Genomic DNA, 18,529 nt, shown 5'->3' with positions numbered 1-18,529 from the left:
ATATGCAATGCTTCCTGTGTATTTTACTAATGAATGGTTTACAGTTCTGATTTTTTTTTAAATGGTCTCAAAGGTTCGTTGGATAGATTAGGGTTTGCTTGAAATCGTCTCTGATAGGGAACCCCTCTATTGTTGCCTAGAATCTTTATGAATCTTTAGAAATTCCACCAGAGGGACAAACTGAAAAACCCTTATGACCTTTAATTTGCTAGAACAAAATACACTTATGTTTCTTACTATATACACTTTTGTATATAGAGTGTATATGATGTAAAAATGTACAAATTCACATCAGGCAAGCTATATATCCATCCTCAACACTGCAAATAATACTGCAACAATAGTTTTAGTAGCGTGACAGGTATTAAGCTCAATTACCGCCTTTATATGAAAGGTTCCATATGGTTCCTCTTCAAACCATCTATTAATCCATACTTAATCCAATTAATCTGCACTGGACTTTTATAGACTATTATTCCTGGCATGTAATTCTGTGCCCTCTATATACATGGTTCTAGAAATGGAGTCTGGAGACCCCCAGGGATCTGGGTTGGGATTTTCTATAGTGTTACAGGGGTGGAAACCTCAACCTTCCAAACGTTTATTATCCATATAGGTAATGTCAACCAGAATCAAACTAGAAAATAGCGTTTTGTGGGTATAAAGTTCAGGGGGGAAAACTCGGTCTACAGTAAAATATTGCTGTACACATTTAAATAATGTTAAAGGTGCCCTGGCTGTATAAATAAATAAATTAGTAAGTAAATAAATAAATAAATTGAGTGCCCATGCTCTATAGCCTGTCAAAATGGACAACATTTACAACAGAACAGTTGTAAGAGCTCACATCAAAAATAGACAGAACATGCTACTGGCCTGTGACTTTAATCTCTATTTTCAATCCTACATACTACATATTGCTTTTCTAAGACTTAAATTCAACTCAGTCCAGGCTTATTAATTAGCTGATGTGTTACATGGGAACAGTGGAAACACTCAAATGTAGGATGGATGCTTCAGACCCAGGGTTGAGAAACATGAGTATCATATTATCACATTATTTTGTGAGATCATAAAATCCTCCAGGCTCACTGGGTAGCGTTGCCACCTCACAGCTCCAGTGCCTCCGATCCTGAGCTCAGATTACTGATCTATTACTGTCACCTGTGAGTAGGTAGTTTCACTTGATTCTTGTAACATCTATATACACATACAGTGTTTGGTGTCTTTGTGAAAATTGTATCACTGTGCCAACTTGTATAAATTCTAAACTGGGTTTAACAGTTCCTAGTCACATGTGTCTTCAGGTGTCCTACTGGTTCGCAGGTTTGCTTACTTTGGCAGCGTTTTTGCCATTGTGTATCAATTTTGCTATAATAACCATAGTCTCTCTGTGATCTGAGCCACTTCTAAACATGAGTGCAATACGGCGTGAATAAAAGGTAACTCTTGGCAAAGCTTAGGTATGTGTCAAATGTCTGGAACCATGACTACAAGTCCTGCAGTTTGGCCCACCATTGGTGTCTTAATGAAACCACTTCAGAGGTCTAATGAGGAGCATTAAGCCTTCCAGCATTCAGGCTTCTCAGAGTCACAGCTGTTGCCTGGACACTCCATAGTCATTATTTAGCCAGGCCACACTTTTTCCACATTGTACCCAGTTGTGCATGAGTACTTTGGACATCGTGCACGTGTCAAAGCACTTGAATCTACTTAGCACAGGGTTTATAATTGTCAGAGGTTAACATGAGAATTTCATGAGTTTTGCCCATGATGAAATGATAATTGACCAGTGGAATTTAATGTTATGATGTTATGAAGATCATTCTGACAGCTGGTTTGAGTCACAATACAATTCTGCATGCCTGGATGTGCTCTTTAGAGCTGCACTCAGTTCTATTGTGTTGCTTCACTGTTGTAAGGACAATAGTTGAGCTCTTTCTATTAAGTTTCAGATCAGTGAAAGAGAGTAAAGCATTTACTAGACGGTGCAATAGTCAGGTGATCTTTATTCGTTTCAAAGAACACCTTTGGGACAAGAATACTCACTAGACCTTATGAAAAATGAGTAGAAATTAAAAAATACAGACATTCATTCTCTTTCTCTTTTAATAATTAAAAGCATATCCTTGTTTTTCCCCATGATATTAGGAGCTCTATTTCATGTATTCATTTATTCGCATTTTATTTTTTTAAGGTGGATTTTTCTTGAAACAATATTTACTTACAAGTAATTTAGCACCACAGCCAGTGAAATATCTAGTTTGCAGTTTAAACTGCAAGGCGTCCCAGATTCCCAGTGACAATGAGACGAGTGAAAGCTAATATTCACCTTCTGTGGTGTAATGATGTTTTTTTCAAGGTTATAAAAATGCACTACCGAATAATCGACTGAATTCTTATCTGCCACAGTCAGACAACCCATGTTAATTATTCCTTTAAACTACCAGGACATGTTGGCAGGTCCAGACTTACATTTTCACGCTTGTAAGATTGTGTATTTTCTGTTTATTAAGATCGTGTATGCTCTGTTGGTACTGAGTAATATGCTTTAAGAGAAATAACTGGATAATAAACTGGGGTTTCAGGGGGTAAACTTTTTTTTTTCTATTGAAAATGCTGAATGCAGATTACAAGCGCCAATATATATCATTTGTTGTTTTAACTTTAAAAAAGAAAGTAATCTAGAGGCTTATAAATGTTCATGGCCTTAATTTAAGTTTATATTGTAAATTAATCCATTGCAGAACAGATTAGATAACTCGAATGCAGTAAATACTGTATAAATTGAATTGGCATATTTAGAGAAGTTATATTTACATAGAAGGTTAAAGAACTATTAAAAAGAAGGTTACATGGAACCCTTACAAAGTAAATGATTTTACAGGGTGCCGTTTCGGGTATTATTTAATCCTAGCTATCTCAATCTCGTTATGTTCCATTGAGTCAATCCTTAGAATGATTAAATCAAAGAAACTGATAACTCACATTAAGCAATCTCACATTAAGTCACATTGGTCAGCTCTTACCGTGTAAAAGGCAATCCTGCACAATGCTAAGGAGAGCTGAATGTTTTCAGCCATCTACGGTGCCTAGCAACAGCGTCACCGGCGACAACCAAACACGCTGAGCTGGAGGAAGTGAATGAAGACCTTACTGTCGTAATGAGACAAAGCCCTATAGATCTGCAAGTCACCATGCAGCAGAGGTGGTCTGTGCTCTGCTTTTATCTACTCACTACTCACAGAATAGGAGGAGATCACTTACTTCATTTCAGACTCGAAAACAAACAGGGAGGGAGGTGGAGAGAGAGAGAGAGAGAGAGAGAGAGAGAGAGAGAGAGAGAGAGAGAGAGAGAGAGAAGAGCACAACATCTAGAAGAGCGAATGATTAGTGTACTGCTTCCCTCCAGAGATTATCGGCTGAGTAGTAACCATCCTCCAAAATAAACCTTGCTAATTGGATTATGCAGTTCTTCACACCTACACTAAACAGTGAATGAAAGCATATGATGACATGGCACTGTCGCAAGGGTTTTTAACATAACATCTGATTCACAACCTTTGAAAAATGACATGAAACAATAAGCAAGAGCTATTTATATGTTGACATCGAGTTCAAATATGGTCTACAGCTACTTTCATGTTTGAGTAATGTGCAAAGGTATCACAACGTCATCTGGCTGCTATTAAAAATCCAGTATAATTCTGTTATATGGAAAAGAGCAGCAGAATCAGTCATGGCTATGCAGGTCATTGACAATACAGGTTTAGAGGCAGTGCACACTTGTTTGCTGGGTGGACTTAAAGTTTAACTGTTGGCCCACTGTTGGCAAAGTGATTTAAATATGGCTAAAAAATTATTGGCCCAAGAATGGTTACCTTTAAACAAACATTGGTCCAACACTGTCTCAGGTTAATCCAACTTTGCCTGACATAGACTCAACGTTGACTGGCATTTGGCAAGGTGGATTTAAAATATGTTGCCCCTGGTGGTCTAATGTTGCCAATTTTGCCCACTAGACAAAATTACACTGGACCAAAGTTGGTACCCAATGTTGGCCCAACAAGTCTTGAGGCAAATAGGTAAAGATACTGATAGGAAATGTGTAAATTGGTGCATTTTTTGTCTCTGCAAACTCTCGACACTCTTAAATAAAGCCACCATGACCTAAATGAATAAACTGTCCAAGGTCACAAAACTATACTGCTTATAAAAATGAAAATAAGAAGCCCCTGCATACAACAACATTAAGGGTGTATCATTCTTAAGAGAATAATAAGCTGGTAATATTAAAGTGCTCGTGTTATAGATTTATATTTACATGGTTTTTATTTTCTTCCACCTAATGACCACAATACTGAGTGTGAAAAATACTAACAGCTAAACACACGTACAGTAGTGAATAGTTCGACTTTTTGCTCTTGTAGTATTAAAGCCCACCACAAGGTGGCATCAATGATGTGCAAAAACGTTAACTTTGGACTGTTTATATTTAGTTGAATTAATATTTAGTTTAATAACTAAAATCAAGCATGTTCAGGACCCCCTGACAGTCCATATTTTGCTGCATCACTGATATTTACACACCTGTGTACTTGTACTAAACCAATGAGTTACTATTTGTAACTATGTACTAGCTTATTAGTTCAATCTAGTTCTTTACACACTTATCATAATCCTTTCACTATGTTTCTCTTTTTGCTCCTTCTACCATTAATGAAATCAAGTAAATAGTCTGTATATGGAAAGTAGAAGTAGGATCTGTATTTATCTCAAATGTGGGGCTTTTGCTATATGGTTTATAAATATTTTTTTAAATACCCTTCTAAGCTTATTATTTTAATTAAATGTATGACATTCTACTTACTCATCTCATTACCATTTTATGTTAGACCAGGCAGTGACATGTGACCACATTTTTGCACAATCTAAAAAAAGGACCGTGTCAGCACCAGCCCACTGCCCCATGGTCCAGAAACATAAGCTGGTCTTATTATAGATTTACTTCAACCTAACGTGACTTGGTCAGATTCAAGCAGTAACACGACAAATTTCAACCTCTGGGTGCCATGGCAGAAGTGGGAGTCACCATTTCTCATGGAATCTCATGCCCTGTACGGCACAAGGTGCATTTTGAAAAAAAGGACCTAGAAAAGTATAAAGAAATCCATCAGTTGTTTGCCTTGCCAGGACTTGGACAGCAGGAACTTAAACTGGACACCAGAAGCAGTACTGGATTTGTAGGCAGTGACGAGGATTTAGGCGAGCCCCTGTTCCGAATCCTCCTGGATGTGACCCAATTCAAACCCGAAGACATTCTTATCCAGGTGTTTGAGGGGTGGCTGATGGTCCGAGGGCAACACGGGGCACGGATGGACGAGCACGGCTTTGTGTCACGAAGCTTCACCAGACAGTACCAGCTGCCTGATCATCAAATGCAGGCAGGAGACCTGACAGCCATGCTGTGTCATGATGGAATATTGGTGGTGGAAACCAAAGAGAGATGGTGGGCAGCATCTGATTAGCTCTTGACATGGATGTCATTTTAAGCATGTGGGGTTATTCTCTCAGTGGTAAAAGGAAATTAGTGAAATATTGATTGTGTAGTGTGCCAGTGTGTACAACAGTGTAATATTCTGCTTATATTTGACAATTTTTTTTACAACATACAATATACTCTTTTCCAGCATGTGCAAAATAAATATGAAACATCATATTTTTTATATTCGGAAGATGAATGGAAGTATAGACCAGATGTTACAACATAGATAATAAAGATATGCATTTAAACCTCGGTGCTGTGTTTTAACCTTAATTCACACCGATATAACATCTCATGTCATTACGTAATATTTCTGTGCACAATAAAATAGCACATGTTAAAATATTTATACTTTGTCTTTCCCTTTTTGAATGTAAAAGAAGTATTCTCTAATAACTTGTGGTATACTAGCACTTTGCCTTTATAACCTCCAACCTCTTGTGTCCTATGAGCAATCCTCCATTCTTCCTGACATTGACTTGCTTGGCCATGCAGTTCATACACTGCCTTCTTCCAATCAGATCTAGAAACAAAGGGACTCATGAAAATAACATGACTTGTTTTTGTTCTGTTATGTTGCTTTTGGCTCAAGTATAAAATACAGGCAATAGCATTTTCCTTTTCTTATTCAGGAGGCATGACTTAACTTAACTGTTCATGTAAGCAATTTAATTAGAATAAATCGGTTTTAACATCTCTCAAGCATTTAAGCAACCCCGAAACACACACACTATAAACTAGTTATGTCACCCAGCCAGTTCCTGCTACAGTCTTGAGCAAGGCCCAACAACAAGCAGTATAAAGTGTTAAAATGATCTCGTGTTACCTGATATATGGATTGACACTGACTCTGTTGTTACTATAGAAGCTATTATATATTACAGCAGCATTGATTTGAATTACAGCCAGAAATAATCAAGAGTAAACTTCTGACCAATCAGAATTGAGAATTCAACAATCCTACAAAATAAGTAGTTATTATATGGCTGAAAGTTGAAAACACCTGACCATCACATTCACATGTTCTTGAACATCTCTATCCAGATTTAAACCCTTTTTGCTGTTATAGTAATCTCCACTCTCTTCCGGAAAGGCTTTTCATTAGATTTTGGAGCGTGCCTGTGGGGATTTGTGTTCATTCAGCCACAAGAGCATTAGTGAGGTCACGCACTTATATTGGGCGAAGAGACCAGGTGTGCTCCAATTCATCTCAAAGGTGTTCAGTGAGATTGAGTTCAGGGCTCTGTGGAGTTCCTCCACACCAACCTTCTCAAACCATGTCTTCATAGACCTCACATTGTACACAGGAGCATTGCCTGTAGTTCTAGTAAAGGGAAATTAATGCCACAAGCATACAAAGACAATCTAGACAATTGTGTGCTTACAAAGGATTGTATTATCACACATACGCGTTTAACGTTCAAGTCTCCATTAAACACTCCCTGAGTACGTGCCTTAAAACTGAGGTCCCTGTTGAGTTCAGTGTTATCCCCGCCCACTCAGGACTTTCTGCTGTCTGATTGGTCGTTCAGCTCCGCCCTCGATGACGTAAGGTCTGTTGTAGAAAGAGGACCGCTTGCTCGGCTGTGAGTGGAACGGGCGCGTGCGGCTAAACTCACTCTTCACTGCGAGCTAGAAAGTCAAGCGATGGAGACCTGATTTCTTTACGCCGCGTTGTGAGGGATTTTAATTTATTTTTTTTAAAGTAATAAACTAAAATAATAATAAAAACACCTCGTTAATGGACTCAGGATACGAGGTGGCAAGTTTTCCAGGGATATACGAAGAACCCGGACGATTCTCAGTGTGGTCTCTGACACGTAAGCGACGCAGAAAAGTTGAGTTGTTTTGTGTTCATTAAACTAGCGCGTTTATTTACCACAGTTAGCTCGCTAGCAAGGTGACTAGCCAGAGACTTTTTACTGCTCTTTATTAAGCGTATTTGTTTTGTAATGGCGGCTCTAAGAGCGAAAGTGTTGTACGACTTCACTTCTGAAAACCCCGGAGAGATATCGGTTAAAGAGAATGAGATAGTGAGTCTGTACAGTGAGCAGGACATTGAGGGCTGGCTGGAAGGACTGAACAGTACCGGGCAGAGGGGACTCTTCCCTGCGTCCTACGTACAGGTCCTGAAGAACGAAATAGCCTCTTCTTTAAACAGCACTTCTGTGGACGCGCATCAAGGCTCTGCAGGAGTCAACAACACTCCAGGAAGCTATACGCCGACTTTTACGAGTGGTTCCCTCCCAGCACCACCTGCACTGCAGCAGCACCAGCAGAGTTACCCAGCCAGCCAAGGGAGTGATGATGACTGGGATGATGACTGGGATGACAGTTCGACAGTGGCTGATGAGCCAGGTGTCACGCGTAGAGATTTACACGATTTCGAAAACAACGGACCCAACACCTACAGGGTGACCACGTCTTCAATGGCCCGAGGTGGCAGCAACGCTCAGCAAGCCAAGAGTTCGGCTACGGTTGGCAGGAACCTTAACAGGTTCTCTACTTTCGTGAAGTCAGGAGGCGAGGCGTTTGTGCTCGGCGAAGCGTCCGGGTTTGTCAAGGATGGCGATAAGATCTGTGTGGTGATGGGTCAGTATGGCCCCGAGTGGCAGGAAAACCCGTACCCTTTCCTTTGTACCATCGATGATCCGACCAAGCAGACGAAATTCAAGGGCATGAAAAGCTACATCTCGTATAAACTAACCCCGACGCACACGCAAAACCCAGTGAACCGAAGATATAAGCATTTTGACTGGCTGTACGCTCGGTTGGTGGAGAAGTTCCCGGTCATTTCTGTTCCGCACATCCCTGAGAAGCAGGCCACAGGCCGCTTCGAGGAGGATTTCATTTCGAAGAGAAGGAAAGGTCTGATCTGGTGGATGAACCACATGACGAGCCACCCGGTGCTGGCCAGGTGTGATGTTTTCCAGCACTTTCTCACCTGCAGCAGCACAGACGAAAAGAGCTGGAAGCAAGGCAAGAGGAAGGCGGAGAAGGACGAGATGGTCGGAGCGAATTTCTTCCTTATGATCAGCACGCCGGCCTCCTCGCTCGACTTCCAAGAAGTCGAGGGCAAGATCGACGGATTTAAGGGTTTCACCAAAAAAATGGACGATAGCGTGATCCAGGTGAACGCGACGCTCAATGAGTTTGCGAGGAAACAGATCACTGGATTTAAGAAGGAATATCAGAAAGTCGGCCAGGCGTTTAAGTATCTCAGCCAAGCTTTCGAGCTTGACCAGCAGGCGTACTCGACCGGTCTGAACCATGCCATTGCGTACACCGGCGAGGCTTACGAAGCCATCGGAGACTACTTTGTGGAGCAACCGAAACAAGACGTGGACCCGGTGATGGATCTCCTCGCACTGTACCAAGGACATCTCACCAACTACCCTGACATCATCCATGTTCAGAAAGGTATGTAGCACACGTGCATATTTACCTATCCAAAGGAGCTGAAATAGTTGGGCTTGTTTAAACCACAGTGGGGCTTTGCATGACCCATTTGTTTGCTTAAAACCCACAAGCGTAGTCTGCTACTGGTTTCCTTTGACTGCCAGGTCACATCTGCTGACGTGACGTGTGCGTTTTTCCATTGGCAAATGCGCACAGAGAGAGGACGTATTGACCGTGTGTGTTTCTTGGTGGAACATAATCCTTTGTTTACAGACTGTAAGTGATAATGCTATTGTAGCAGCAGGCTTCTGATTCTGGGTAATTCATGTTAAACCAGTTTCAGAATCAGTCATAAGTTGTGATCTCATATACTAGGACAAAATTGTTTTTAAAAATCACAGATCCCAGAGATATTTTCAGTCCTACATTACAGCAACTACTCTAATACTATCCAAGAATAATCTAATTTGAGAATAAGAAATGTAGACTGTAACAGTAAGTGTGGCCTGAACATACACATACAGTGGATACCGATGTGCAGGTATAGAGCGTTTGTGCAGTGTCGTAGCATGACATTTAGCGTATGACAGTTGTGGGTAGAAGCAGATTTTAAATAAAAAATAAAAATTTAAAAAAAAAAAAAAGTGTCTAGACAAATCAGCCGACTGACCATGTACAACACAAAGCACAAAGATCGAGACCTTTTAAAGTCACCGATTTTTTGATGTAGTTTCCACTGAAACAGGAAGTCAGGGCGGGACATATCGAGTAGCTCCTCTGCCTTTTTAAACAGCCAATAGCGTGCCGCTTACCTCACAGGCTGGGGCTAAGCCATACTCGACAGCTGTACCATGGATTGACAAATCAGATTCTAGGGAGCGTTTGATTGGACGGAAAATCTGATGGGAAGCTGAATGATGTCATTAAAATTGTCGATCCGTGTCGGTGGTCGAGAGAGACTGTAAATTTTGAATGTGTACATCTTGTGAATTTTATAATTGTTTTTAGATCACACGCGCATATAGATAACCTTAAGGCGAACATATTCCTACTAAAAGCCACAACACTTCCATTTTGATTTCATGGGGACTTTAATTGAGGTATAGAAGTATAACAGCTAAATTTTATATTTGTGTGTGTGTGTAAATTTCACAGTAGTTCAGCGCGAGTTCTGGTGCTGTCACTTTAATAAATATTATTTAATAATAAAACCACAGACTATATAGCTATATCATGACCTTGTTAACCTGAAGTGGGGAGTTTTAAAAGTTTGTTGAATTATCATATCGATTGATAGTCGATATTAAGAAGTCACAGTGAAATAACTTCTTCCTGTTCAGAGTTCAACACTGACCGTAACCTAACTACTTATTAATCCAAAATAAATATAGGCAGCAGCGCCACATTAATCATTAAATGCCATTATCATCACCCACGTTGTGCAGGATTTTTTGCTGCTTACACAACTTTACCACAGTTGTGGGCCTTTTGTAAGCTCTTAACTTCTTGTCTAACACTACAAAAGCTGATTGAAGTGTGACTCGGATGCACAGTCTGACTCGTCTGATACCGTGTTACTAAAGAACAGGGGTTTACACAACGTCTCTATCTGTATCTGTTTAGTGCGTTAAATTATTTTTTTTGTCCAGGTCAAATTTAAACCCAATATAAGCACGGCCTAAACTTGAATTGAACTCGTATATGAACCCTACCACACTATCCTGGAAAACACTGGAAAAGAAAGCAAGTGGTAGAAATGTCAGCTCTGTCAGCATGGTGTGTGAATTCTGGCTCTGGGTGTTTCTGAGCCTCAGCTACATCACTCCAGTTTATCACTGGTCACAACAACAGCTTTGCATGTGACTGCTTTTATTTTTTTATATAAATCCTGCACTTGCGTTTATTATTTTTGGCTTGTACTCCCCCATGATATTTTCTAACAAATTTAGTTGGTTCTATTTCCTATATTTGAAACAATCTAATAGCCTGATTTAAACCATTGCAACCCTGACCAGGCGGTTACTAAAGATAAGGCATGAACGTAAATGTAAGCGCGTCATTCAGCGACTCATGTTCATGATAATTAATGTTCTTTTGCTTTGTCCAGTGAACTCGTATATGATCGCTCACTTGTTTGTTTGGTTTTTTTTTTTCTTCTGTAGGATCCCAGTCCTGTTTCTAGTAGATTTCTTGCAAGCTTTCTATAAAAAAAGGACTAACGGGGCTTGTATTTGTTTCTGTTTAGAACAAGTTATCTGTTCAACATAAATAACAAATTCGGGTACATCACTACGAAGGAAGCAGTTTCAGGCCCAATCGTACAAGATTAGAGTCCTGGTGAAAAGATGTCTTCTCTAATCTTAATGTTGTGTCTTTTTTTTTTTTTCTTCCTTTTCTTAATGGAAATTTCAGGTGGTGAATTCGGCTTTTGGTTTAGATTTGACTAACAAAACACTAGTTCCATGGCACTTTTGCTTTTATAAGAGAGGAATGGTTCGTAATGGACAAAACAGTATAAAGGCAATCGGATGGTTTGTTTGAGTGATAACCCTACTCTGTAGTGATGCATTTATCACGGTACCAGAATTTCAGTAGTCGGTACCAATACCAGTAAAATTCCACAGTACTCTGTACCAATTTCAGTACCAAAGCCAAACACAAAAACATGCTAATTAAACAACACACTATTTTATTAAAAACGTTAAGTAGCAATATAAAATGTATTTTTAAAAGTGCCATTCTGTCCTTCAAGTATATCATTATTAAAGCTACTAGAGTTATCCAGGCAAGAGCAGAAATATTTTTCTGACTGAGTGATATTAAAGACATAAACAGTGCTAGCCACACATCTATTATTTTCTAACACGTATATAGATCAGATATATCGCTCATCAAAAAGCCTCTGATGTGTAAAATTAGTAAACCCCATCATGTACTCCCATTTATTTTACCCCAATAAAAGTTAATAAGGACTCCTGACCTTATTAGCGTTAAATGCGCGTATGCTGACATTAAGTAAGCAGTTATACACCCCAGTTAAACTTTGCTACAACATTCATAATGCAACCGCTACCCTACTCACCTGCTTGAATAAATACTGCGGGTAAGCAGCCACTCAGATCAATTTTAGGGGCGCGGCTTTTACACACTTTGCGGTAACAGCACAGAAAGCAGACAACGAGCGTCCGAGAAAAATGTATTTTGTGTATGTATTTCGCCTACTATATTGTAGGTAAGTATGCAGTTTCAGACACAGCCATGGTAACCGGGGGAGTCACTACTGCTTTGGCTCTTCTTGTTGCATGGTGCACCCATGAAAAATTCCCGACTGACCACCTGTCGGGTAGCGTGTCCGTACCGGGTTGACATTGACGGTTGATATTACTAGAAAGAAAACTCTCAAAGCTGCTCTAAGTTCTCTACCTAGGAGATGACGCAGTCCTACAAACATTTTATTTTGGCACTATAAAGCGTTGCGCAAAACACTTAGTATACCTCAAGCCACAAGCAGAATGAAGATGTGTTCAATAACAAAATGGTGTGAGATGAACAGCACAGTATATTCAGGGGTGGACTAGTCAGTAGCGCGGATGCATGCGATAAACAGATTTCATGTTCAGGGTATTAGTTTATTTTCAAAATTGCCCTGTTGACAAATAGAAAATAACGAATTAATTTTTTTTAAAGTATGCTTTTTTTTTTTTTCTTTCGTGAAACAAACATTTGATACTTGGCTGTTTCAATTTAATGCACTTCAAGCTTATGCAGCAAACCTCGATCTTGTAACTAAATTAGACATTTTCTGTTCATTCTGACTCGTTTCACACCTCCCTCTGCAGCTGGAAACTGGTTGGAACACAATAATAACAATATGGAGGTGATTTGGTTGTCAGCCGCCCTTTTAGCACTAATGTTAGTTAGTTGACGAATCACCTTTGCAGTCTTCCACGTAAAGTGAAGGATGTTTACTTTGAATGTGATGTGATTTCCAGCTATGATTCAGAACGTCCTTCAGCTTTTCAGTGCGATTATTTTTTTATTTTATTTTTTTTTAATTATTTTTATTTATTTATTTATTTATTTATTGGGAGCATTCCTGAAAGTCAAGAGTTTGCCTTCACCCCATCCTCGAAAACCTGGCTGTAGCGCCAATCTGCCATTATATCTTTATGCACATTTTAGGGTTTTTTTTTTTCTTAACCTAACAACGATCAACACTGATTGAAAGTATCTGGTTTGATGTGAAAATGTGAAAAAGAAACCTTTTTTCCTTCTTTTCAATGTTATTTCAATTTGTACAGAAATAAATGATTATTACACTCAGTATATAATCAAGTGCAATACTACTGCTTTGCCTGTGGTTTGTTAGCAAACCTATATATTGTGATACATATCCTGTATCAAAGAAATAATCATCTAGTATTGTGATATGATATTTTGGTTAATATCAACTTGATCGTTCTTGAAATGTTGATTTTTATTTTAATTTATATAAATAGTTGAACCTGTTTTTCTGTATGCTGAACTGCACTGATGTTCATAAAGAACAATTAGAATTGTAAATCATGCCATCCACAATTTCACTTTTAGCACCAGTGGTTTGAACTACACACCCAAAGGAAACCACAAAGTATCTATTGACAGTAACGCGGCATGAGCGCCTGTGTTGTTCTGAAGATTGTACTTTTATTTAATCGAAGACTTCTTTTGAGAGAAAAGGCAGGAACTTGGTTGGTATGCAGGTTGCATAATCCTGTATTTTGTAACAAATGCGTAATTCGTTCACCTGCCACCTGTCTCACGTTCTCGTTCCTCCTCCCAAACTTAAATGAGATAAGTATGTTGCAAGGCCATTTCCCCTGCTTTTGGAATCCAGGAGTGATGTTTCACCACCATCACAAATAATTAGGGGTGTAACGACACACTCTAGTCACGATCCGATTCACAACACTGGCTTCACGATTCGATCAATTTCGAATCTCGGAATATTTTGATTTAAAAAAGACTGCTTTTTGTTTCTGAACCGTAAACATAAATATTAAAACAAAATGCTTTTTGTTTGTGTGAAATGTTCCTGTGTTCAAATCGGCGTATGCTGATATCGCACATTTCCACGATGTACATGGTCACATTTTTGCGTCACAATGCATCGTTGCACCACTGAAGCATTCACTAAATATTTAAGCTCCTTTTGATTAAAATGTAATTTACGATCGATTAAGTTTATCACTGATCATTATCATCAGTATACAGATGCCTTTTTATGTGGATCACGTTTTCATTAGATCACGTTTCTGGATCTCTTACCCATCGGGGGCAAATGAAACATGAACTGCTTGTGTGTTTGGACATTACATATTGATCTACGTCACTATAATGCCTCCATTAGTCATCACAAGCCTTTAGTGCATGACCTCACACACCGCTCTTGACTTTCAGTAATGCTCGTTTATCTATTCCCATTTATGAGCAGTTAAAAAATTCAGAACAATACGTTCTGCTTAATACTCATGTCGATATAAGGAAGTGGTCTAACATGTGACCGCAGATCATTCTGCGTTTTCAGAAAACCGACTACATCGACAGATTTTCCAGCTGCTATTACAAAAGGGGGCCAAATGTGCTGAGTGGGATACACGTGTTTCCTCTCTCTACGGTGGTGCACCAGTCTGTTAAAGCTCTTTATTAAACCGTTTCATATGGTGGCTTTAAACTTCTCCTCAGATAGCTCCTGAAGCAGTGCACAAGTTTTGCTTATGTTTTGTGTAAGCAATTCAAGATGTATCACTTTCAGACTCCTCAGGAAGAGAGATTTTGACAATTTTTGGATGGTAAATGTATATCACAGTATATAGATTCAGTTCACGATACTGGCTTCGTGATTTGTTTTGTTTAATTTCAGTTCTCAGAAAATTTTGAACAGTATTTTAATGAAGAAAACTTTTGACTGAAAAAAAACTCGTTTTTATCGCAGACTCAAAAGCAATGTGTGTCTGTTTAAAGCGAAATAAATATCACAGTATATACTGTTTATTACAATTTATATAAACACTGCAAAGTGTTGGACAAAAAAAGGGCAAAGAAGTTCATTTTAGAGGAACCAGACATTTACTGTGTCACAGTGCACAGATCATTATCACGAGTAACTAAATAGTGAAGTTGTGTATATTAAGGTATTAATAGTGTGAGGGAAAATAAGAGTCTAAAAAATATGAAGTTTTGATTTACAGCTTTTCTGTTTCAGAATATATAGGATGGCGTACATCCACCACAGGATGTGGTGGAACATGGTACAAGAGTAGGCACATTTGTTCTTGTACCATGTTAAGTTGTTAGTAGACGACCACAATAGGCGCACAATAAAGGGCTCGGAGATGACGTCTGTGGGGGTTGTGCATAGACAAACCCACCTTCACAAGCTTGAAGCCTCTCTGTGGTTTTGTATCAGCTGTCCCGTACAAGTGCAGTACTGCAAGTGGTGCTTTTAAATATCACACGTATTTGCACGACTGCAGGAAGAGCACAGTACCAGCACGGTTAATTATGGAAATACAGAAACAAATGCTAGCATACAAGAAAGAGGAAGAAGATTAGTATATGAATCAGTTTGTGGATGCAGGGGTGTTTGATTATGGAGTCATTTGCATGGCAAGAGAAGCCTCCCTCAGGACAGTGTTTTGTTATAAAATGTAGAGCTCCAACAACTAATCGATAATAATCGATTATGAAAATCGTTGTCAACGAATCTCATTATCGATTAGTTGGTCTGCGCAGCACGGGGGAGATTTACTCGTTACGTTACTTCTGTTACGAAAACACGCTTCGGAGAGTAAATACTAACGTTGTGTCCCAAATGAAGTACTATACACTTACACTATGTACTGTGTCCTCTACCGTCTAGTGCAGGGGTGGGCAATCTTATCCAGAAAGGGCCGGTGTGGGTGCAGGTTTTCATTCCAACCAAGCAGAAGCCAGGCACTGAGGTTTCAGTGATCACAGTAAGGTGCGTACTAAACGCAGAAGGTTTCCATGACAGAACTCCAAGACGTACACTACTACTGACCCAAAAGCACAACAAAATTAGCTCAAAATCATATAAATAAGCCACAGAGGTTTAGGGAGTCTGTTCTGTGGAGCGATGAAACAAAACTGGAACTTGATGGATCAGCAGTATGTCTGGAGGAAGAAGAATGAAGAAAGAACACTCTGTCCACAGGCAAGCATGGTGGTGGCTCGGTGATGCTCTGGGGCTGCTTTGTTTCCTCTGACACTGGAAGCCTGCAGCATGTGGAAGGCAAGATGGATTCATTGAAGTATCAGGAAATCCTAGGAGAAAACGTCATGCCATCTGAGAGGAAGCTGAAGCTTGGGCGTCATTGGACCTTCCAACAGGACAATGAACCCACCTCAAATTCCATCAAGGCTTGATTGCAGAAGAAGTCCTGGAAGATTCTACAGGGCCATCACAGTCACCTGACTTGAACCCCATAGAAAATCTCTGGTGGGATGTGAAGAAGGCGTCGCAGCACGCAAACCCAAGAATATTACTGAACTGGAGGCCTTTGCTCATGAGGAATGAGCTGAGATTCCTCAGGAATGCTGCCAGAAGCTCTGCATCTCATTTGCAGCATGCTACTGCGACAGTGGTAGAAAGTAGATGTGAGAAAGATATGCTTCTGTCACTCGCTATTTTTTTTCAGTCCTTAGTGTTTTTATAAGAAACCTTTATTCAAGTACAGCTTTAGATTCCGTTAAGTTGAATGAATGTGAGTATGTAGTTGAATGTGAGAATGTAATATGATTCTGAAATAAAACAGAAAAATAAAATCTTACTTCTAGATGCTTGTTATTTACCCTGGGTCTCTGAAATGAAAAGACTGCTGTTGCCAGAGGTCTGGATGTGCAGCATTTTTTTGGGGGGGATGGGTATTGAGGAATGTCCTGCATGTTTTGCTTCAGTGAGAAAGGAAGTCAAACATCTGTGTCGCTAAATTCTTTCTGTGCTGCACTATATGACACTGCACAAAATAAACCGTGTGTCTAGAAAACACAGAATCGAATAGGCTGAGTTCAAATAACTTTATACCGTGCAGTGTAATGAAATGGAGTTGTACTTTCTGTCTACTGAACGAGATTCAAGACCCACAAGTGTAACACGTATTAATAATTAGAAAACCACAAGACTGGTCAGAAGTTGTTCTCCGAGAATAGTTCTAGCTGCAAAGTTAATATTAATGAGTTTGTTCTTCTACGTGATCATTTCTATAGTAACGGCTTGCAGAGAGATTTGATATGGTGAAGTTTTCGTTGAGGAGACATTTATTTAGCTTTTTTTTTTTTTGAAGGTGTCTGTAATTTGTTCCACAATGTTTACATTACTATAAATGGGTGAAAAGTATGACTTCTGTTTTGTTTTTTGTTTGTTTTTTTTTTTGTCATTTTAATCATGGGCAACTTGCTGTGATGAGAGGAATACAACACTCCGAGACGAGCTCTTGGAGAATAATCAACTTTGTCTTCACACCATCCTGTTGTTTATTGTTTTCCTCGAACTGCACACCCCCTTAGGTTTTATTCCTTAGTTATTATTATGGTAGTAATAATAAGTAATAATTAAAATCTCACTATCGGATTTCATTTGCTCCAGTGGAGTACATATGCAGGATGGTAACACATCCACTATGTAATTATGCCTTGATCTGCCTTCAGAGTGGTCATGTGATGCACAGACTTCGACATGTAGGGATAAAAGTCCAGCTCTTAAAAATAAAAAAAAATGTCCAGAACTGTTTGTCTAATACCTTGATGGTGTTTGCACTGGAGATTTCAGATAAAGTTACTTGTAGCTGAATATTAAGTGAAACACGTGACACAGCGTTGCTGTTATCAGTTATGACTTTTAAGATATAGACTATTCACTCGTGCACAGTCTCGTTAGAATCGAGAGAGAGAGAGAGAGAGAATTCCCTAGGACTTGAAGTGACGTCCCAGGCGCATTTGTTTTATACTGTGTTGGTCAGCGCAGAGGAAGTCTGCTTTCTGCTTTCATGTTGGCCTGACGGACCCACAGAGCTCGGAAAAACCCACCCCACTCACAATACATATCCATCACATCATGTTAGGGTTAGATTAACTTTCTGCATTGTTTTTGGTGCAGTGACGCAATGCTTACGAAAAGAGTAACAGAAGATGGCCTTAAACTGTTTTAGCTCATATTTTAATTAATTCTCACTTTAAACAGTCAGGTGCATACCGTGCATTCCACTAATATTGGCACCCTTGCTAAATATGAGCAAAGAAGGCTGTGAAAAATTGTCTTTATTGTTTAACCTTTTGATCTTTTTATCCCAACAATTCACAAAAATATTCTGCTCTCATGGATATCAAACAATTGCAAGCACAACACAGGTAGGTTTATAAAAAAAAAAAAAAAAAAATCTTTGTTGTATATAGTTGTGCAACAATTATTGGCGTCCTTTTAATCATTGTTTGAAAACATTGTTTGATTGTTTGAAACACTAGAACTACCCTTTCTAGATTTTTTCTTCAAAAAACATTTGCCATTGCATTGTTAATATCATGTGG

The 18,529-nt window shown here is 39.2% G+C and overlaps 3 protein-coding genes across 6 annotated transcripts in view; 2 read left to right on the top strand and 1 right to left on the bottom strand.

Moving 5' to 3' along the window:
* The window catches only part of arl15a (ADP-ribosylation factor-like 15a), an 83,087-nt gene extending 79,855 nt beyond the window's left edge, over positions 1-3,232 (bottom strand). For all 4 annotated transcript variants that reach the window (XM_017452290.3, XM_017452293.3, XM_017452292.3 and 1 more), the window contains exon 1: positions 3,030-3,232. In XM_017452290.3, coding sequence (XP_017307779.1) covers positions 3,030-3,083 — 54 coding nt within the window. In that variant the 5' untranslated portion in view covers positions 3,084-3,232. The remainder of the gene's footprint in view (positions 1-3,029) is intronic.
* Positions 3,233-4,986: 1,754 nt separating this feature from the next.
* hspb3 (heat shock protein, alpha-crystallin-related, b3) lies at positions 4,987-5,890 on the top strand. The gene has a single exon (XM_017452294.3). It carries the CDS (start codon positions 5,073-5,075, stop codon positions 5,526-5,528), a length of 456 nt encoding a protein of 151 aa, XP_017307783.1. The 5' UTR covers positions 4,987-5,072; the 3' UTR covers positions 5,529-5,890.
* A 1,232-nt stretch (positions 5,891-7,122) lies between these two features.
* The window catches only part of snx18a (sorting nexin 18a), an 18,307-nt gene continuing 6,900 nt past the window's right edge, over positions 7,123-18,529 (top strand). Inside the window, exon 1 of the mRNA XM_017452289.3 lies at positions 7,123-8,965. Within this exon, the coding sequence (XP_017307778.1) occupies positions 7,498-8,965 (1,468 nt within the window). The 5' untranslated portion in view covers positions 7,123-7,497. The remainder of the gene's footprint in view (positions 8,966-18,529) is intronic.

The sequence above is a fragment of the Ictalurus punctatus genome, chromosome 22 (genome assembly GCF_001660625.3).
Source record: "Ictalurus punctatus breed USDA103 chromosome 22, Coco_2.0, whole genome shotgun sequence".
NCBI lineage: Eukaryota > Metazoa > Chordata > Actinopteri > Siluriformes > Ictaluridae > Ictalurus > Ictalurus punctatus.
The sequence above is the reverse complement of the archived record's forward strand: the minus strand, read 5'-3'. Positions and strand labels throughout refer to the sequence as shown.